Source organism: Schistocerca nitens, chromosome 1 (assembly GCF_023898315.1).
Source record: "Schistocerca nitens isolate TAMUIC-IGC-003100 chromosome 1, iqSchNite1.1, whole genome shotgun sequence".
Lineage (NCBI taxonomy): Eukaryota > Metazoa > Arthropoda > Insecta > Orthoptera > Acrididae > Schistocerca > Schistocerca nitens.
In genome coordinates, this window is record NC_064614.1 from 133,043,538 (window position 1) to 133,063,200 (window position 19,663).

The 19,663-nt window shown below is 40.4% G+C and overlaps 1 protein-coding gene across 1 annotated transcript in view; it reads left to right on the forward strand.

Moving 5' to 3' along the window:
- Positions 1–19,663, forward strand: part of LOC126212684 (uncharacterized) — an 83,873-nt gene that overhangs the window by 60,817 nt on the left and 3,393 nt on the right. The window contains exons 7-8 of the mRNA XM_049940452.1: positions 89–259; positions 12,363–12,552. Of these exons, the coding sequence (XP_049796409.1) occupies positions 89–259; positions 12,363–12,552 (361 nt within the window). The remainder of the gene's footprint in view (positions 1–88; positions 260–12,362; positions 12,553–19,663) is intronic.

Below are 19,663 nucleotides of genomic sequence, written 5' to 3' on the forward strand. Positions count from 1 at the left end.
TACTTCTGCATATTCCTTTACATTTAGTATTAAAATTGTTCTAATTAAGTGCTTATTTGATTTGGTTGACGATTTTAATATATTGCAGGTTCAGCAGCAGGTCTAATGTATCTTCCCATTTAAAAGCTGTTCACTTTGGCGAGAGGCCATTTGTGTGTGAACAGTGTGGTCACAGTTTCACATCAAAAGGGATTCTGCAGGAACATTTAACAATCCACAGTGATGAAACACCATTTCGGTGTACGAAGTGCAAAAAGAGGTAACAAGCTGTCAGTAGTTTATGAGTTCCTCATCAGGCATTATGACGATTAATATTTATTATGTGATTAATTTCATCCACATCTGGAGTAACTCAACAGTGTAATTCGTAAACTTATCATTTTGCTGTAGCAACAAGTTCATCACATTTCTGAAAGTAGTAAGCATATTTATGTATTGTTGAGCAACTTTTATGCACATACAACTTAAACACAGAGATCATTAGATGAATGGTGTGGATACGCTGCAGGATGTAAGGAGAAAATAAGAAAGTAAAGGAAAACTTACTGTTTGACTATCGGGACATTGTGATATTATTTGATAACTATTCTTGTTAGCCACATTGAAGGGAGAAATCATTTTGGGGCTTTTGCCAGTGAAACAATTTCAGAAGACTAAAATTAAGTATTTCCTCCTTTCGGAGTTGGTGAAGGCGGATTGCCTCGCTCGCGGGGTGGAATCTGAGCTAACTATTTGTAGTATCGTTCCCAGAACCGATTGCGGTCCTCTTGTTTGGAGCCAAGTAGAAGGCTTAAACCAGAGGCTCAGACGATTCTGCGGAGATCTGGGGTGCAAATTTCTCGACCTCCGCTATCGGTGGAGAAATGTAGGGTCTCTCTGAATAGGTCAGGCATGCACTACACACAGGAAGCGGCTACAAGGGTAGCGGAGTACGTGTGGAGTGCACATGTGGGTTTTTTAGGTTAGAGAATTCCCTCCCTAGGCCCGACAAGACGCCTCCTGAGACGCGGCAAGGTAGGAGTAGGCAAAATGCAACAGGGAATAACAATATTAATGTGCTAATAGTAAACTGCAGGAGCGTCTATAGAAAGTTCCCAGAACTGCTCTCATTAATAAACGGTCACAATGCCCATATAGTACTAGGGAGAGAAAGTTGGCTGAAACCAGACGAAAACAGTAATGAAATCCTAAACTCAGATTGGAATGTATACCGCAGAGACAGGCTGGACAGTGAAGGGGGAGGCGTGTTTATAGCAATAAGAAGTGCAATAGTATCGAAGGAAATTGACGGAGATCCGAAATGTGAAATAATTTGGGTGAAGGTCACGGTTAAAGCAGGCTCAGACATGGGAATTGGATGTCTCTATAGGCCCCCTGGCTCAGCAGCTGTTGTGGCTGAGCACCTGAAGGATAATTTGGAAAATATTTCGAGTAGATTTCCCCACCATGTTATAGTTCTGGGTGGAGATTTTAATTTGCCAGATATAGACTGGGAGACTCAAACATTCATAACGGGTGGCAGGGACAAAGAATCCAGTAAAAAATTTTTAAGTGCTTTATCTGAAAACTACCTGGAGCTGTTAAACAGAGAACCGACTCGTGGCGATAACATATTAGACCTTCTGGTGACAAACAGACCCGAACTATTTGAAACAGTTAACGCAGAACAGGGAATCAGCGATCATAAAGCGGTTACTGCATCGATGATTTCAGCTGTAAATAGAAATATTAAAAAAGGTAGGAAGAGTTTTCTGTTTAGCAAAAGTGACAAAAAGCAGATCTCAGAGTACCTGACGGCTCAACACAAAAGTTTTGTTTCAAGTACAGATAGTGTTGAGGATCAGTGGACAAAGTTCAAAACCATCGTACAATATGAGTTAGATGAGTATGTGCCAAGCAAGATTGTAAGAGATGGAAAAGAGCCACTGTGGTACAACAACAGAGTTAGAAAACTGCTGCGGAAGCAAAGGGAACTTCACAGCAAACATAAACATAGCCAATGCCTTGCAGACAAACAAAAATTACACGAAGTGAAATATAATGTGAGGAGGGCCATGCGAGAGGCGTTCAATGAATTCGAAAGTAAAGTTCTATGTACTGACTTGGTCTTATGTCAAAGCGGTAGGTGGATCAAAACAAAATGTCAAGACACTCTGTGACCAAAATGGTACTGAAACAGATGATGACAGACTAAAGGCCGAAATACTAAATGTCTTTTTCCAAAGCTGTTTCACAGAGGAAGACTGCACTGTAGTTCCTTCTCTAGATTGTCGCAGAGATGCCAAAATGGTAGATATCGAAATAGATGACAGAGGGATAGAGAAACAATTAAAATCGCTCAAAAGAGGAAAGGCCGCTGGACCTGATGGGATACCAGTTCGATTTTACACAGAGTACGCGAAGGAACTTGCCCCCCTTCTTGCAGCGGTGTACCGTAGGTCTCTAGAAGAGCGTACCGTTCCAAAGGATTTGAAAAGGGCACAAGTCATCCCCGTTTTCAAGAAGGGACGTCGAACAGATGTGCAAAACTATAGCCCTATATCTCTAACGTCGATCAGTTGTAGAATTTTGGAACACATATTATGTTCGAGTATAATGACTTTTCTGGAAACTAGAAATCTACTCTGTAGGAGTCAGCATGGGTTTCGAAAAAGACGATCGTGTGAAACCCACCTCGCGCTATTCGTCCATGAGACTCAGAGGGCCATAGACGCAGGTTCCCAGGTCGATGCCGTGTTTCTTGACTTCCGCAAGGCGTTCGATACAGTTCCCCACAGTCGTTTAATGAACAATGTAAGAGCATATGGACTATCAGACCAATTGTGTGATTGGATTGAAGAGTTCCTAGATAACAGAACGCAGCATTCATTCTCAATGGAGAGAAGTCTTCTGAAGTAAGAGTGATTTCAGGTGTGCCGCAGGGGAGTGTCGTAGGACCGTTGCTATTCACAATATACATAAATGACCTTGTGGATGACATCGGAAGTTCACTGAGGCTTTTTGCGGATGATGCTGTGGTATATCGAGAGGTTGTAACAATGGAAAATTGTACTGAAATGCAGGAGGATCTGCAGCGAATTGAAGCATGGTGCAGGGAATGGCAATTGAATCTCAATGTAGACAAGTGTAATGTGCTGCGAAAACATAGAAAGAAGGATCCCTTATCATTTAGCTACAATATAGCAGGTCAGCAACTGGAAGCAGTTAATTCCATAAATTATCTGGGAGTACGCATTAGGAGTGATTTAAAATGGAATGATCATATAAAGTTGATCATCGGTAAAGCAGATGCCAGACTGAGATTCATTGAAAGAATCCTAAGGAAATGCAATCCGAAAACAAAGGAAGTAGGTTACAGTACGCTTGTTCGCCCACTGCTTGAATACTGCTCAGCAGTGTGGGATCCGTACCAGATAGGGTTGATAGAAGAGATAGAGAAGATACAATGGAGAGCAGCACGTTTCATTACAGGATCATTTAGTAATCGCGAAAGCGTTATGGAGATGATAGATAAACTCCAGTGGAAGACTCTGCAGGAGAGACGCTCAGTAGCTCGGTACGGGCTTTTGTAGAAGTTTCAAGTACCTACCTTCACCGAGTAGTCAAGCAGTATATTGCTCCCTCCTACGTATATCTCGCAAAGAGACCATGAGGATAAAATCAAAGAGAGATTAGAGCCCACACAGAGGCATACCGACAATCCTACTTTCCACAAACAATACGAGACTGGAATAGAAGGGAGAACCGATAGAGGTACTCAAGGTACTCTCCGCCACACACCGTCAGGTGGCTTGCGGAGTATGGATGTAGATGTAGATGTAGATGTAGATGTTCTCTGTGCTATTACTTGCTTCAGCAACGCTTCCACAATAAAGATACACTGATATGACCAATTTCAGCATCCCCCCCAGACAAGCACTGAAATCTGGTGAATGTACACCTGCACCTGTACCTGCATGCGTATTAGGTTGTGGCACTCACAATATAGAGTTTTGTAATTACTGTTCTAACAAGGGAACCTCCCCATCGCACCCCCCTCAGATTTAGTTACAAGTTGGCACAGTGGATAGGCCTTGAAAAACTGAACACAGATCAATTGAGAAAACAGGAAGAAGTTGTGTGGAACTGTGAAAAAATAAGCAAAATATACAAACTGAGTAGTTCATGGGAAGATAGGTGACATCAAGGACTCTAAGAACACAGGAGCGCCGTGGTCTCGTGGTAACGTGGGCAGCTGCGGAACGAGAGGTCCTTGGTTCAAATCCTCCATCGAGTGAAAAGTTTAATTTTTTTTATTTTCAGTTTATGTGACAAACTATTGTGTTTTCATCACTTTTTTGGGAGTGATTATCACATCCACAAGAAAACCTACATCGGGCAAGGTGGAAGAATCTTTTTACCCATTCGCCAAGTGTACAAGTTAGGTGGGTCGACAACATATTCCTGTCATGTGACGCACATGCCGTTACCAGTGTCGTATAGAATATATCAGATGTGTTTTCCAGTGGAGGAATCAGTTGACCTATGACCTTGCGATCAAATGTTTTCGGTTCACATTGGAGAGGCACGTCCTTTCGTCTACTAATCGCACGGTTTTGCGATGCGGTCGCAAGACACAGACACTAAACTTATTACAGTGAACAGAGACGTCAATGAACGAACGGACAGATAATAACGATGTAAAAATAAAGAAAGTAAAATTCTCACTGGAGGGAAGACTTGAACCAAGGACCTTTCGTTCTCCAGCTGCTCATGCTACCACGAGACCACGGCGCTCCTGAGCTCACATTGTCCATGATGTTGCCTATATGGCCCATGGACTACTCAGTGTGTATATTTTGCTTATTTTTTCACAGTTCCACGCAACTTCTTCCTGTTTTCTCAATTGATCTGTGTTCAGTTTATCAAGGCCTATCCACTGTGCCAACTTATAACTAAATCTGAGGGGGGTGCGATGGGGAGGTTCCCTTGTAAGAAACAGTGAGTGCACCACTACGTGAAATACAGAAAAAACCCATTGTTACACTTTTCAGCAGACTAACCCAAAAACGTGTACAATACAGGAAAGTATAAAATACAGGAAGGAACAGGAACCACAACAAGCATAAATGAATAAATTACTCTTATTTATCATTCCCTTTATATTGTTCAAAGAGATAGAGGGGCTGGCCAGTACTTACCTCAGCTCAGTACAGCCGATAGATATACATAAAACAGAACTGAAAATTTAAGTTCCTAGCTTTCGGAACAAATGTTCCTTCATTGGGGAGGAGAGAGGGGAAAGAAAGGGAAGAAGGGAAAGGAGATTCAGTTACTCACAACCCAGGTTATGAAGCAACAGGGAAAGGAAAATAGGGAGGGTAGCAAGGATGGAGGCATGGTTGTCAGAGGGAAGCCAAAGATATTCTACTGTAAGTACTGTGCCAGCTTCAAACCAAAGAGGATGCAAACAGAAGTAAAGAGATATATAGTATAAAGATAAACACAACTATGTAGGATGAAAAGATGCGTGAATGGCTAAAGAGGAAAGGGAAAAAGGAGAAGACTGAAGAGTGAATGGGACTGAGGTTGTTTAACGTAGGTTCAGTCCAGGGGGATGGCGGGATGAAAGATGTGTTGGAGTGCAAGTTCCCATCTCCGCAGTTCAGAGGGACTGGTGTTGGCTGGGAGAAGCCAAATGGCACGTACGGTGTAGCAGGTTCCTAGGTCCCTAGAATTATGCTGGAGGGCATGCTCCGCTACTGGGTATTGGGCATCTCCTAGTGAACACCAGTCCCTCTGAACTGCGGAGATGGGAACTTGCACTCCAACACATCCTTTCATCCCGCCATCCCCCTGGACTGAATCTACGTTAAACAACCTCACTCCCATTCACTCTTCAGTCTTCTCCTCTTTCCCTTTCCTCTTTAGCCATTCACGCATCTTTTCATCCTACATAGTTGTGTTTATCTTTATACTATATATCTCTTTACTTCTGTATGCATCCTCTTTGGTTTGAAGCTGGCACAGTACTTACAGTAGAATATCTTTGGCTTCCCTCTGACAACCATGCCTCCATCCTTGCTACCCTCCCTATTTTCCTATCCCTGTTGCTTCATAACCTGGGTTGTGAGTAACTGAATCTCCTTTCCCTTCTTCCCTTTCTTTCCCCTCTCTCCTCCCCGATGAAGGAACATTTGTTCCGAAAGCTAGGAACTTAAATTTTCAGTTCTGTTTTATGTGTATCTATCGGCTGTACTGAGCTAAGTACTGGCCAGCCCCTCTATCTCTTTGTTAGTATTTGTTTCACATCTTTATATGAGATTTTCCATTAATCCTTTATATTGTTCAAAATATGAAATTAAAACAGTTTAAATTTTGCCTATTTAAAAAATCTGAGATAATTAATTGTTCTCGTTCCTTTCTAACAGCAGTTAGCTCTAAGTGTCTCTCCACATTATAAAAATCATCACTCACAAAGGCAGTGGCCAAGTGCTGACACAAACACACAATGGTTTCCCTCTTGGTTTCAGTCACGTCCGGTGGTGTAAATAAAACACGGAACCAAAAGTGTTTCATGCAACCACATTAAAAAGATATTTTTGTTCTAATGTGAGACTTATTATCCATGTTGTTGTTGTTGTTGTTGTTGTTGTCTTCAGTCCTGAGACTGGTTTGATGCAGCTCTCCATGGTACTCTATCCTGTGCAAGCTTCTTCATCTCCCAATACGTACTGCAGCCTGAATCTGTTTAGTGTATTCATCTCTTGGTCTCCCTCTACGATTTTTACCCTCCACGCTGCCCTCCAATACTAAATTGGTGATCCCTTGATGCCTCAGAACATATCCTACCAACCGATGCCTTCTTCTTGTCAAGTTGTGCCACAAACTCCTCCCCAATCCTATTCAATACTTCCTCATTAGTTACGTGGTCTACCCATCTAATCTTCAGCATTCTTCTGTAGCACCACATTTCAAAGGCTTCTATTCTCGTCTTGGCCAAACTATTTATCGTCCATGTTTCACTTCCATACATGGCTACACTCCATACTAATACTTTCACAAACAACTTCCTGACATTTAAATCTATACTCGATGTTAACAAATTTCTCTTCTTCAGAAACGCTTTCCTTGCCATTGCCAGTCTACATTTTATATCCTCTCTACTTCGACCATCATCAGTTATTTTGCTCCCCAAATAGCAAAACTCCTTTACTACTTTAAGTGTCTCATTTCCTAATCTAATTCCCTCAGCATCGCCCGACTTAATTTGACTACATTCCATTATCCTCGTTTTGCTTTTGTTGATGTTCATCTTATATCCTCCCTTCAAGACACTGTCCATTCCGTTCAACTGCTCTTCCATGTCCTTTGCTGTCTCTGATAGAATTACAATGTCATCGGCGAACCTTAAAGTTCTTATTTCTTCTCCATGGATTTTAATACCTACTCCAAACTTTTCTTTTGTTTCCTTTACTGCTTGCTCAATATACAGATTGAATAACATCGGGGAGAGGCTACAACCCTGTCTCACTCCCTTCCCAACCACTGCTTCCCTTTCATGTCCCTCGACACTTATAACTGCCATCTGGTTTCTGTACAAATTGTAAATGGCCTTTCGCTCCCTGTATTTTACCCCTGCCACCTTCAGAATTTGAAAGAGATTATTCCAGTCAACATTGTCAAAATCTTTCTCCAAGTCTACAAATGCTAGAAATGTAGGTGAGCCTTTTCTTCATCTAGCTTCTAAGATAAGTCGTAGGGTCAGTATTGCCTCACGTGTTCACATATTTCTACGAAATCCAAACTGAACTTCCCCGAGGTTGACTTCTACCAGTGTTTCCATTCGTCTGTACAGAATACGCGTTAGTATTTTGCAGCCGTGACTTATTAAACTGACAGTTCGGTAATTTTCACATCTGTCAACGTCTGCTTTCTTTGGGATTGGAATTATTATATTCTTCTTGAAGTCTGAGGGTATTTTGCCTGTCTCGTACATTTTGCTCACCAGATGGTAGAGTTTTGTCAAGACTGGCTCTCCCAAGGCTGTCAGTAGTTCTAATGGAATGTTGTCTACTCCCGGGGCCTTGTTTCAACTTAGGTCTTTCAGTGCTCTATCAAATTCTTCACGCAGTATCATATCTCCTATTTCATCTTCATCTACATCATCTTCCATTTCCATAATATTGTCCTCAAGAACATCGCCCATGTATAGTCCCTCTATATACTCCTTCCACCTTTCTGCTTTCCCTTCTTTGCTTAGAACTGGGTTTCCATCTGAGCCCTTGATATTCATACAAGTGGTTCTCTTTTCTCCAAAGTTCTCTTTAATTTTCCTGTAGGCAGTATCTATCTTACCCCTAGTGAGGTAAGCCTCTACATCCTTACATTTGCCCTCTAGCCATGCCTGCTTAGCCATTTTGCACTTCCTGTCAATCTCATTTTTGAGACGTTTGTATTCCTTTTTGCCTGCTTCATTTACTTCATTTTTATATTTTCTCCTTTCATCAATTAAATTCAGTATTTCTTCTGTCACCCAAGAATTTCTACTAGCCCTCGTCTTTTTACCTACTTGATCCTCTGCTGCGATCACCACTTCATCCCTCAAAGCTGTCCATTCTTCTTCTACTGTATTTCTTTCCCCCATTCTTGTCAATTGTTCCTTTATGCTCTTCCTGAAACTCTCTACAACCTCTGGTTCTTTCATTTTATCCAGGTCCCATCTCCTTAAATTCCCACCTTTTTGCAGTTTCTTCAGTTTTAATCTACAGTTCATAACCAATAGATTGTGGTCAGAGTCCACATCTTCCCCTGGAAATGTCTTACAATTTAAAACCTGGTTCCTAAATCTCTGTCTTACCATTATATAATCTACCTGATATATTCTAGTATCTCCAGGGTTCTTCCATGTATGCAACCTTCTTTCATGATTCTTGAACCAAGTGTTTGCTATGATTAAGTTATGCTCTGCGCAAAATTCTACCAGGCGGCTTCCTCTTTCATTTCTTAGCCCCAATCCATATTCACCTACTATGTTTCCTTCTCTCCCTTTTCCTACTCTCGAATTCCAGTCACCCATGACTTAAATTTTCGTCTCCCTTCACTACCTGAATAATTTCTTTTATATCGTCATACATTTCAGCAATTTCTTCGTCATCTGCAGAGCTAGTTGGCATATAAACTTGTACTACTATTGTAGGCGTGGGCTTCGTGTCTATCTTGGCCACAATAATGCGTTCACTATGTTGTTTGTAGTAGCTTACCCCAACTCCTATTTTTTTATTCATTATTAAACCTACTCCTGCATTACCCCTATTTGATTCTGTATTTATGACCCTGTATTCACCTGACCAAAAGTCTTGTTCCTCCTGCCACCGAACTTCACTAATTCCCACTATATCTAACTTTAACCTATCCATTTCCCTTTTTAAATTTTCTAATCTACCTGCCCGATTAAGGGATTTGACATTCCACGCTTCGATCCGTAGAACGCCAGTTTTCTTTCTCCTGATAACGACGTCCTCCTGAGTAGTCCCCGCCCGGAGATCCGAATGGGGGACAATTTTACCTCTGGAACATTTTACCCAAGAGGACGCCATCATCATTTAATTATACAGTAAAGCTGTATGCCCTCGGGAAAAATTACGGCTGTAGTTTCCCCTTGCTTTCAGCTGTTCGCAGTACCACAACAGCAAGGCCGTTTTGGTTAGTGATACAGGGCCAGATCATTCAATCATCCAGACTGTTGCCCCTGCAACTACTGAAAAGGCTGCTGCCCCTCTTCAGGAACCACACGTTTGTCTGGCCTCTCAACAGATACCCCTCCGTTGTGGTTGCACCTACGGTACGGCTATCTGTGTCGTTGAGGCACGCAAGCCTCCCCACCAACAGCAAGGTCCATGGGGGGGTGGGGGTGTTTTATCCATAATCATTATATAATTATGGTAAACAAAACTTGAAACACGATACTGGTTAAGACACTAAAGTTAGCAGTCTTTGTAAACAGAGAAAAATAGGCATGTAACCTACAGCTTGCTGCCAACAAAGTCACTCAGCTCAGGGACATCCTGGGTGAGAAAGAGGTTGGAAATTATCATCATGTTACAGAGCATCTCGAGGAGGAATGTTTACCTGTGACCTCAGGTCTTACCAAACTAAGACAACGCGCCTAGAACTAATTGGCGTAGTTCATGTGTAAATAGTGACAATTCGTGAAAGCCCATTATAGAGACAGCTGTCTTCAAAAGTGGTGTTTATTTGTGTAAATGACTGTAAAATTAAATTAAAGCTGTTGTAATTTAACACAATAAGCAGAAGGAAGGTTGCTACTAGAATCTCTGTCATAAGATCGTGATTTAGCATACTGCCCTATGGGTCTTGCCCACTCATCTCGTGTAGGGTGCCTAAGGGATGCTGTGTTCTCAGAATGCTATACAACAACTCAGGCAAATAACATAAGTAGTTTTAATTCAATGAAGCAGATTGACAGTACTTAACTACGATATAACAATGGTGTCACAAGCGATGGGCAACATGCAACGTAAATCCGAGTCCTTTGCTATGAATAATGTTTATGCAAGTTTGACACACAGTTTGTGGTTGGTTGGTTTGTGGGATTAAAGGGACCAGACTGCAACGGTCATTGGTCCCTACACAGTTTGTGGATCACTAATAACTGCTATTGTAGCATTCTCTGCTAGACCTATCCGTATACTTCCATATATTCTCCGAATACTGAGCCGATACTGAGCGGCCAAGGCTGGCAGGAGCGGCATTTATATTCTCCTCTCGTAGAGGCCACTCCTGTCGTGGTGTGTTCCTAATCAGTGCTCATCGTTTCACCACCTTCTCTTCTCTTGCATTCTTCATCTTCGTTCTGGTGATTGTGGTTATGTCAGGACATGACCATTTTTCCAAACACTGTGGACCTATAATGCAGGTGGCCATGATCCAACACGCTGACAATAAAAATGTTGCTTATCGCACTAGTGTTATGTTACAGAATCTGTAACTTTGCATATAATCTGCATTTTCTGCTTTGTTCCAAGGCTGACTTTGAGCAGGAACACAATGCACTTTTTGAGGAAATCTGTCTAAAAATCAATGTTGAAGGTCGTGATAACATCAAATAAAACTTAAATTGTGGGAAATGTTGTAACACAGAATCATTAATGATGGGAAAGCATTGTATTGAGAGACTAGGACACCTATTGAGACCGACAAAGATGAATGTAAAAAGTGGAACAATGTAAAATCCAGTAATGCAAAAATGGGGTTCAGCTTAAAGGCCATTTGTCTTATCACGACAGACACTGTCATGCTGATGATGCCTCACAGAACTTAGTTAATGGGAAACACTATAAACAAGGCAATATCTGTTATGGTGAGAGACTTAAATATGGTATATAAATGTTTCCCTTTAACTAAATTCTGTGCAGCATCAACAGCATGACAGTTTCTGTCATGACAAGACAAATGGCTGTTGAGCAGATGTATGTATTTGATGTAGAGTAACACACTCACTGTTTCTTAGTGCAGGACGGACACACACACACACACACACACACACACACACACACACACACTTGCTGGTTGGGGAAGGGGGTTGTGAAATTGGTCTTATCAGTGTATCTTTTTTGTGAAGGTGTTGCTCTAATAAATAAAGGAAATTTGGCATTTCATATCAGTGTCAGTAGAATTCTTTATTGTGAAGTGCATTCTCAAAGAGAATCATTATATCAATATGTTTGCTCTACAGATACTTTTAGAGTAATAGGGACAGTTAGCCAAAATCAAATCTAAATATATGTGACTCTTTTACACTGAGATAAAAGTCAATTAACTTACACTTTTTTGCTTAAAGTTATTGATGTTCTGATTAAATTTACCACCACTTGTTTCCTTGCAACTTTACAGTGAGAAGATCATTAATTATTGAATTATTCAACCTGTAGCTTCTGTAACACCTCCCCCTCCCCTCCCCTCCCCCCCCCCCTCCCTCCCTCCCAACCCCCTGCCCCTATGATGTCTCACAGAACTTAGTAGACAGAAAACATTGTAAACATGACAATATCTGTTATGATGAGAGACTTGTATGTGGTATATATATATATAATATTTACCCGCCCTCTCTCTCCCTCCCTGCATCTCCCTACTGTGTTCAGAAATTCCTACTCAGACTCCCATCCAGAGACAATTTTCAGAACCAGTCCATTTTTATTTCATCATAAATCTGTTTCAGTGTTTTGGTATTTGAAGAAGGAAAATGATTGTTTCAGAAAGAGGAAAAGTACACAAAGAGTTTTTGCTTTATGGAATGATTGTAGTATGTCTGGGAAATATATAATGTAGTGTTTCTTATGAAGACTTACTATTTGCTTCAGCTTCAAAACAAAATACCGACTAAAAATTCACATGGATACACATCGTGAAACACCGTACCAATGTCCCATGTGTCCTCACCAGTTATCGACACGTCGCACATTACGTACACATCTGCTTATTCATAAGGATATCAGAGCTTATCAGTGTGCTACATGTGGCAAAGCCTTCAGACGCCCAAAGGATCTCAAGGTTTGTGTTAAATTTGTCTATTATTAATGCAGCTTGTTTGTATTTGGCAGCTTTGAGATAAAATATTTATCAGATCATTAAATTAGTGGTTTAGAAATTTGTGAGACAGAGTTGCTGTGCAGTAGTTAACTTCTGGATGTGAAATATTTAGTATTATTGATACTAATGTGTAAAAGTGCACAACACTATCGTAGCTATTTGTTCCTATCTTGAGGAAGAGAGAGGGATTGGTTGGAGAATTTTCAAGGGAAGTTCAGGTCACTCAGACCCCAGGATGAGTGGGGCCCACCTTTCACCATGTGGTTCCCTCTCATCCTGGGACCTAACTTTCATTTTAACCTTGCCCAATCTACACAGGCAGCACTGAAAGGAATTATAACTCACAAAGTTATTTATTTAATCATACCAAAATCACAATTAAATATTTACATTTGCTGTGAACAGTGTTTTAAATTTTAGCAACTGTAATAAAAGGGTGCAAGAGAGCACAGTAGTGTGTTATCGTTATGCCTTTTTCAGTTCTTCATTGATTCAGTGTGATTCATAAGCAGTAACATTTTCACAACAAATTACTGTGAAGATATTCTTTCACTGTCCTGTGTAAGAAAGTAACTTTGTCTTTCTGAATGCCAAATCAAAAGGTAATATTTATACACAATTTGGTACTTTTTTTTTAAAAAAGTTCAGTGCTGATATGAACACGTTTTTGGTGTAGTAAAATTTTGTATATAAACTGTAAGTTAATTCATAAGCACTGCCTTGTTCATTAAGGTCACTCATAATGTATCACTTAATACAAAACAGCTTTTGCTATGAAATTACATTATTCTTATTCACTCTTCTTCTGCTGCTCTGTTATTGCTGCTGCTGCTGCTGCGGTTGTCATCTCGGTCCATCGTCTGCATAGCTGTGGCAAGTTGTAATTCTCTCAGCGAGGCATCTTGTTTATCCTGGTCAGCTGTGTCCACCTGCGTGCTGATTGGCTGCTCCTGTACTCAATGGCTGCTTTCATAGAACCTGTTCACTGATGGGCTGCTGTCGTACTGTGGCCATGAAACCCAAGTGCGGATTGGCTGTTGCATCACTGACTGTAAACCACTCTTGAGTTCCCTGTACAAGTTTTGCAAGTCCTTGTTTAATGTGGCTACGTACAAAATTCCTCATGTTGGGACACCACTTGTGACGGTTCACCCTGCTTTTATTTCTTCACTTGTTGTCCTCTGTGTCATCGTACTGGCTCAAAAAGTAGGGGGTGGAACTGCAGTACTGTCCACTGTAAATAATGTAGCCAACAGGAGCACATTTGCGTTTCAGTTATTTACTTTCACTTTTCACACACCCCCAATAATACATATTCATATGGCCAGTGCACTATTGTTTAACCTTCGATAAGTCTCATTAATAGGTTGCAGGGGAACATCCAAATACTGCTAGAGTGGTTTCCTGTTGAACATCTACGAGCAGTAAAAACCTAACCACACAGTTCACAGTTCTTACAGAATAGCAATGTGTGTATGGAGCATACACTGTCATTGTTTTAACATATGGCCGAATTGTTTTACACTTAGTTCACAGTTATGTTGATGCATTGTTGTTGTTCTAACCAACTCGGGTTTCTCGTCCGAAACTAGGCCATGGACTGACTCTCTTGGGGCCAAAAATTGGGCCCTTATACAGCCTCACAATAATAGGTACTGAAACTTCACATTGTTCGATGTTTAATTTACAAAATTGCAATTAGAACTTAACTTATTAAATTAACTGAATACAATGAAAAATTCATTCCTTTTAACCCTTTCTTGTGCTACAAGAGTTAGTTCGAATTATTTGTTTAAACCATGGAATTAACAATTATAAGTACGCAAACAATACTTTTGACAAAACTGTTAATTACTTTGGAATTAATGAAGGGCTAGCTTTGCTAACATGTTTTCTAATAGAGCCAAATAAATACTTAAAGAATGTTAGTGTTTAGTCTTCCAAACGCTTATGATTATTGCAGAATTTATATTTGTTTATAAGTCAACAGCAGAATTTAAGTTATGAAACAATTACTGATTTCACCCTATAATGAAAGATACTAACTAGGAATAGTCAAAATAAATTGGAAAATCAATTACATACATAAAACTAAGCACAAAATTAGATCTGTTGTTATATTCTTTAAAACTGAGGGCCAACCTCTCTTTTTTTATGAAAATGCAGATTGTATTCACGTATGTTAATGGCAATTAGTTAAAAGTTAAAAAACGAATTTAAGGAGGCAGATGGAAAAAAAAGGGGAAGTAAAAATATCCCAGCTTGCTTCATCACAAGTGGGAAATGGTGCTGTCCTTTGGGGTGTATAATTTTTGAAGTTCTCTCTGTACTGTTTATCATACAGTGTATCAGATTTTGTAATTGCATTTGCTGCCTGTCACATATGTAAAGTACAATCTAGCATCTTACCTTGGTGTAATATGTATGTCTTTTTATCAGCAGCTGATGCACCTTCACCAGATTCCATCTCACCTGGCTCAGTTATACTCCACAAATCAGAATCTATTAGAATCATTTCCATTTGGTATGATCAGGAAGTGTAATTCACTCCATTTAATTTCCCCAGGATGTGCCTTGTTCTGTCATCTCCATGCATGAACTAATCACAACTACTGTTGTTAAGAGGATATGTTTTCTTTTCCATGAGTTTCATGAACACAGCTCAGCATCAGTTAACATTTTCCAAATGCATCACACAAAATTACTCAGTTGGCATTGTTGAGCACTAATGCAGTTTTTTTTATTTTTTTGTTAGTACTCCTGGGCCAATATCCATTGTTGCAGCAGAATAAAATCGTCATCACACACATTAATATTTGTTAAGAGAAAAAAAAAAAACTGTGTACACCATAAAGCATCTAAACATCATTTTTAACTGAATGAACTTTGATAGCAAAAGTCAAACAATGGAAAATCCAGGATGGAATGTAACAGTATTATGAAAGAGAAAATTGCTTCTCCCCTTATAACGGAGATGGTGAGTTGCAGATAGGCACAGCAAAAAGACTGTCACAAATAAAGCTTTTGGCTATTAAGGCCTTTGTCAACAATAGACGAGACACACACACACACACAATTCACACAAAAAAAAAAAAAAAAAAACTGCAGTCTCAGGTAACTGAAACCACACTGCGAGCAGCAGCACCAGTGCATGATGGGAGTGGAACACTGCTCGTAGTGTGGTTTCAGTTGCCTGAGACTGCAGTTTTTTTTTTTTTTTTTTTTTTTTTGTGAGAGTTGTGTGCGTGTGCGTGTGTGTGTTTGTGTGTGTGTGTGTGTGTGTGTGTGTGTGTGTGTGTGTGTGTGTGTGTGTGTGTTCTATTGTTGAGGTAGGCCTTAATGGCCGAAAGGTTTATTTGTAACAGTGGTTTTGTTGTGCCCCCAGATCGCGTAAGAAACAGATTGACCGTCCTTAGGGCAGAACAGGCAACCGTAAAAATAGTTTTCCCGTCAGTCAACAGATGTCACAGGCGACGCTACAATGCTAACTGACCTGTCCATGTCGCGGAATTGGCAACGCTGTATCTTCGGTGACGTGAATGATGCTCATTTGCGTTCGGCTAGAGCGCTGCGCGCGAAATGCATTCGTCACACTGCTGACTGTAGCTCATTATCGGCTGTGGTTTTTCCCGAGTTTTCAATGTAAGATTGTAGATTAGCTCCTGTAATTCTACAAACCAAGTTTATTTCTCACAATCATATGCGAAATGAAATAAATGAAAAGTAACACACAAACATTTCTCGCGGGTTACTGTTTAAATGCAGACTGTATTGCAGTCGCAAGGGTTTTACACTCGCCTTCCATGCCGTCGATTTCCTCTTTGCTGTACAGCTCTTCTGATACGGATTATGGTGGTAAAAAAGATCTCCACGTGCAGGTTAACACTAGGAAGTTTTCAAAATCCGCACTCGGTTATGATGCGAATTAAGGCTGGACATATTTCAGTGACAGTCATTTCAAATTTAAATTCTTTTACTTTGCATGTAACTTATTGTAAATGATATAAGAGTGGCACAAAACGATGAATTTTGGATTGTTGTTGAAAGGGGGCTGCAAACGCGGTAATGTACAAGTGAAAGCGTGTTTTTCGAGCATATTTTGGCGGTGTCAACTTTGAAGAGCCACAGACGGCAAACCATAATTATGTTAAAAATTTACTTTGTACAGTTTAAAGATAACCCGCAAATATTCGCAACAGACACAGTTATTACTGGGGATATCCGAACTCGCGCAGACCTGTTACTACAAGTAGTGTTGTTTTCAAGTGAAAGCTGTGAGAGGATTATTAGCGCAGAGATTAAAAAAAATTAAAATAGGCACCGTCTATAGTTTGCATGTTATGCTCGTTCTCTTCTATTCTCCTCCCTTCATTCCAGTATAAACGCTTGTTCACAAGTATAAACGAATGGCAGTGAACATTGGCGAATTATCTATGAATACTCGTTTGCAGCAGTGTAAACGATGTTTTACACTCGTTTGCTCTAGTATATACCAGGATTTAGAGGGACCGATGATCTAGCAGTTAGATGACGGCTATTATTTATTTCACTGTTGCGATTTCAGCTCTAGAGCCATTTTCAAGTACCAAGGGAAAGGTCTTTTAAGGTAATGCTTCTTAACTTGTTTACCAAATGTTACCAGACTATGCTTTGCATTTTGTTATCCATATGTTATATTGGTTTCAGTTTTCACATTGCACACAAAAATGCCTCTACACCCAAAATTACGATAGTGAAGTGAACAAACAGTTTTAAAAAGTCCAAATCGCAGCAAAGATTTCATTTAAAAATTATATGATATGATTCTTGTACAGGAAGGGCTGCCACGTTATATCGAATATAACATTGACAAAATTTAAATAGGATCGAATGCTTATGGCTCTTTATTAATTCTTACTCGTAACTGATTTATTGATTTACCTTAATTTAAAATCCACTCGCGTAACCTTTCTTTATCTTTGATGGGAAATTTGAACATTTTTAGTTGAGGATTTGTTCGTCTACTCCTTCCACAGTTGATATACTCGTAGGTCCTCGGTATGACGACTCGATCCACTACCGCCGATATGTCAGAAACAGCTGTACTTCACAGACGCCAAATAGTGGAAAGCTGCACACGTTTGGCCGATGTTGCCATATATTTCACAGAACGGAGTGCCATCTAGTGGTTGATTCCAGAAATAAGGGTGTGACGCTGTTGCCGCCTGGTGGCCTTTCCCTGACAAGGGTTGCCAGCTAGACCAAGCGATCGGGCAATCTGTTTCTTACGTGATCTGGGGTTGTGCCTATCGCGACTCAGCATCTCCGCTATATGGTGAGTAGCAACTTTCCTTTTCTTAATATTGTAAACTTTGATTGACATTTTAAACAATGTCAAAGATAGTCCACACAGATTAAAAAATGGAATAAATAAACGAGCTCTTGTCGACTTGTTTAACTGTTAATAATAACTTGATTCACTTTTGTTACAAAAAGTTTCAGCATCCTCCAAGATTTACCCAGGGACTTGCTCCTGTGTCGATAATGCCCAATGAAAGACTCTTGGAGGAGTCATCACAGCCATAAGCTATTAGCTTACAGAAGTTAGAAAGAGTAATCTTTATCCAATAGGAAATGCATGGGTTTGCCATAAAAGCGTACATTATCTGTTGCTACACTTTCTGCTATTCCGTTCAGAGTGACTGAGTAGGGGGCGTAGGGTAGCAGAGTTGACAGTGGTGCACAGTGTGGTGAGGCTGCCCACTCCTATACTGTTGTGAGTTGCTGTGTATAGCAGTTGTGTTGACATATGCGCTCTGACAGAGAGTGCTGACACAAAGACTGCGTGTCTCTGCCCAGTGTCATTAGCACAAAATTATGTTAATGTATCTGTACTTAGGTTTATATCTGAATAATAAATAAGAAAATAAGGTACAGAATCATGCATCGGTGCAAAGGTGAGTGGCTAGAAGTGACAGATAATAAGCTGCATATAGTAAAGCTCACTACGCAGCCATGGCGTACCTCCTTTCAGCCACAAAGACGGGATGAGGTCCTCCTTATTCGTCTTCACATAGGCCACAGTCCCCTGACGCACAGCTTCTTGCTCCGATGTGACGTCCCTCCAATATGCAGTGCTTGTGGCATACAGATCACTGTGTGCCACATTTTACTAGACTGTTTTATTTTCGGACTGAGGGCAGCGGCAGATCTGCCAGCAGATCTAGTGATGTTCAAATGAATGTGATGACTTTTAAGGTTTTGTCTTTTATCCATTGTGTTTCCAAAATTTTAGGGAGATGTTCTTAATGTGTTAACAGGGTGACTGGCTTACCCACATTTTTGTAAGCAGCCAGCTGGTGAGATATCCCTGTGCCATTGTTTTAGCTCCTCTATTGTTTTACTTCTGTTTAAGCCATGATGTAGCTCCTTACAAGCATTCTCTTTTGTCTTCAGGTGTGTGAGGTGGCGTTATCGTGTGAGTGAATGTTCATGAGGTGAGGTGAGAGTCAGTGCATGAGTGTCATTTTGTAGATTTCGTTCTTGCTGTGTGCAACAATTTTAGTGATTTTATCCACATTTGTTGTCTTTGAAATATTTTAGGCCATTGACAAGCTCACCGTTGAGTGCCAATAAAGTCTAAACACACACACACACTCAAGCACTCATACTCCACTGGATTGGCTTGGTGCACCACCCCGCCATCCACGCATGTGCAGCGTGAAGCACTATTACCATATGTCTACAACAAATTTAATAAGTTCACAGGAAAAAAATTTGTCACACTCTCAAAAGAGCGCACTGGATACTTCATAATGTTGTAGTTGGCCTAGAACTGGTACTAGATGGTCATGTGATGCTTCGCTGTCGGCATAAGTAGTGGCAGTGAAATTGTGTGACAGTTAGTTGTATTGAATCAGTGCAGTAAGATGGGTTGATCTGGAGACACGACCTGCCATTGACCCAACTATGATTGAAGTTGCTAAATTTGCTGGTGTATCAAAGTGAATTGTCCAACATGTCTACAAGGAATGGTGTACCGCGTACAGCTATGTAACATGACATAGTAACAATGGTTGTAGAAAGATCGTAA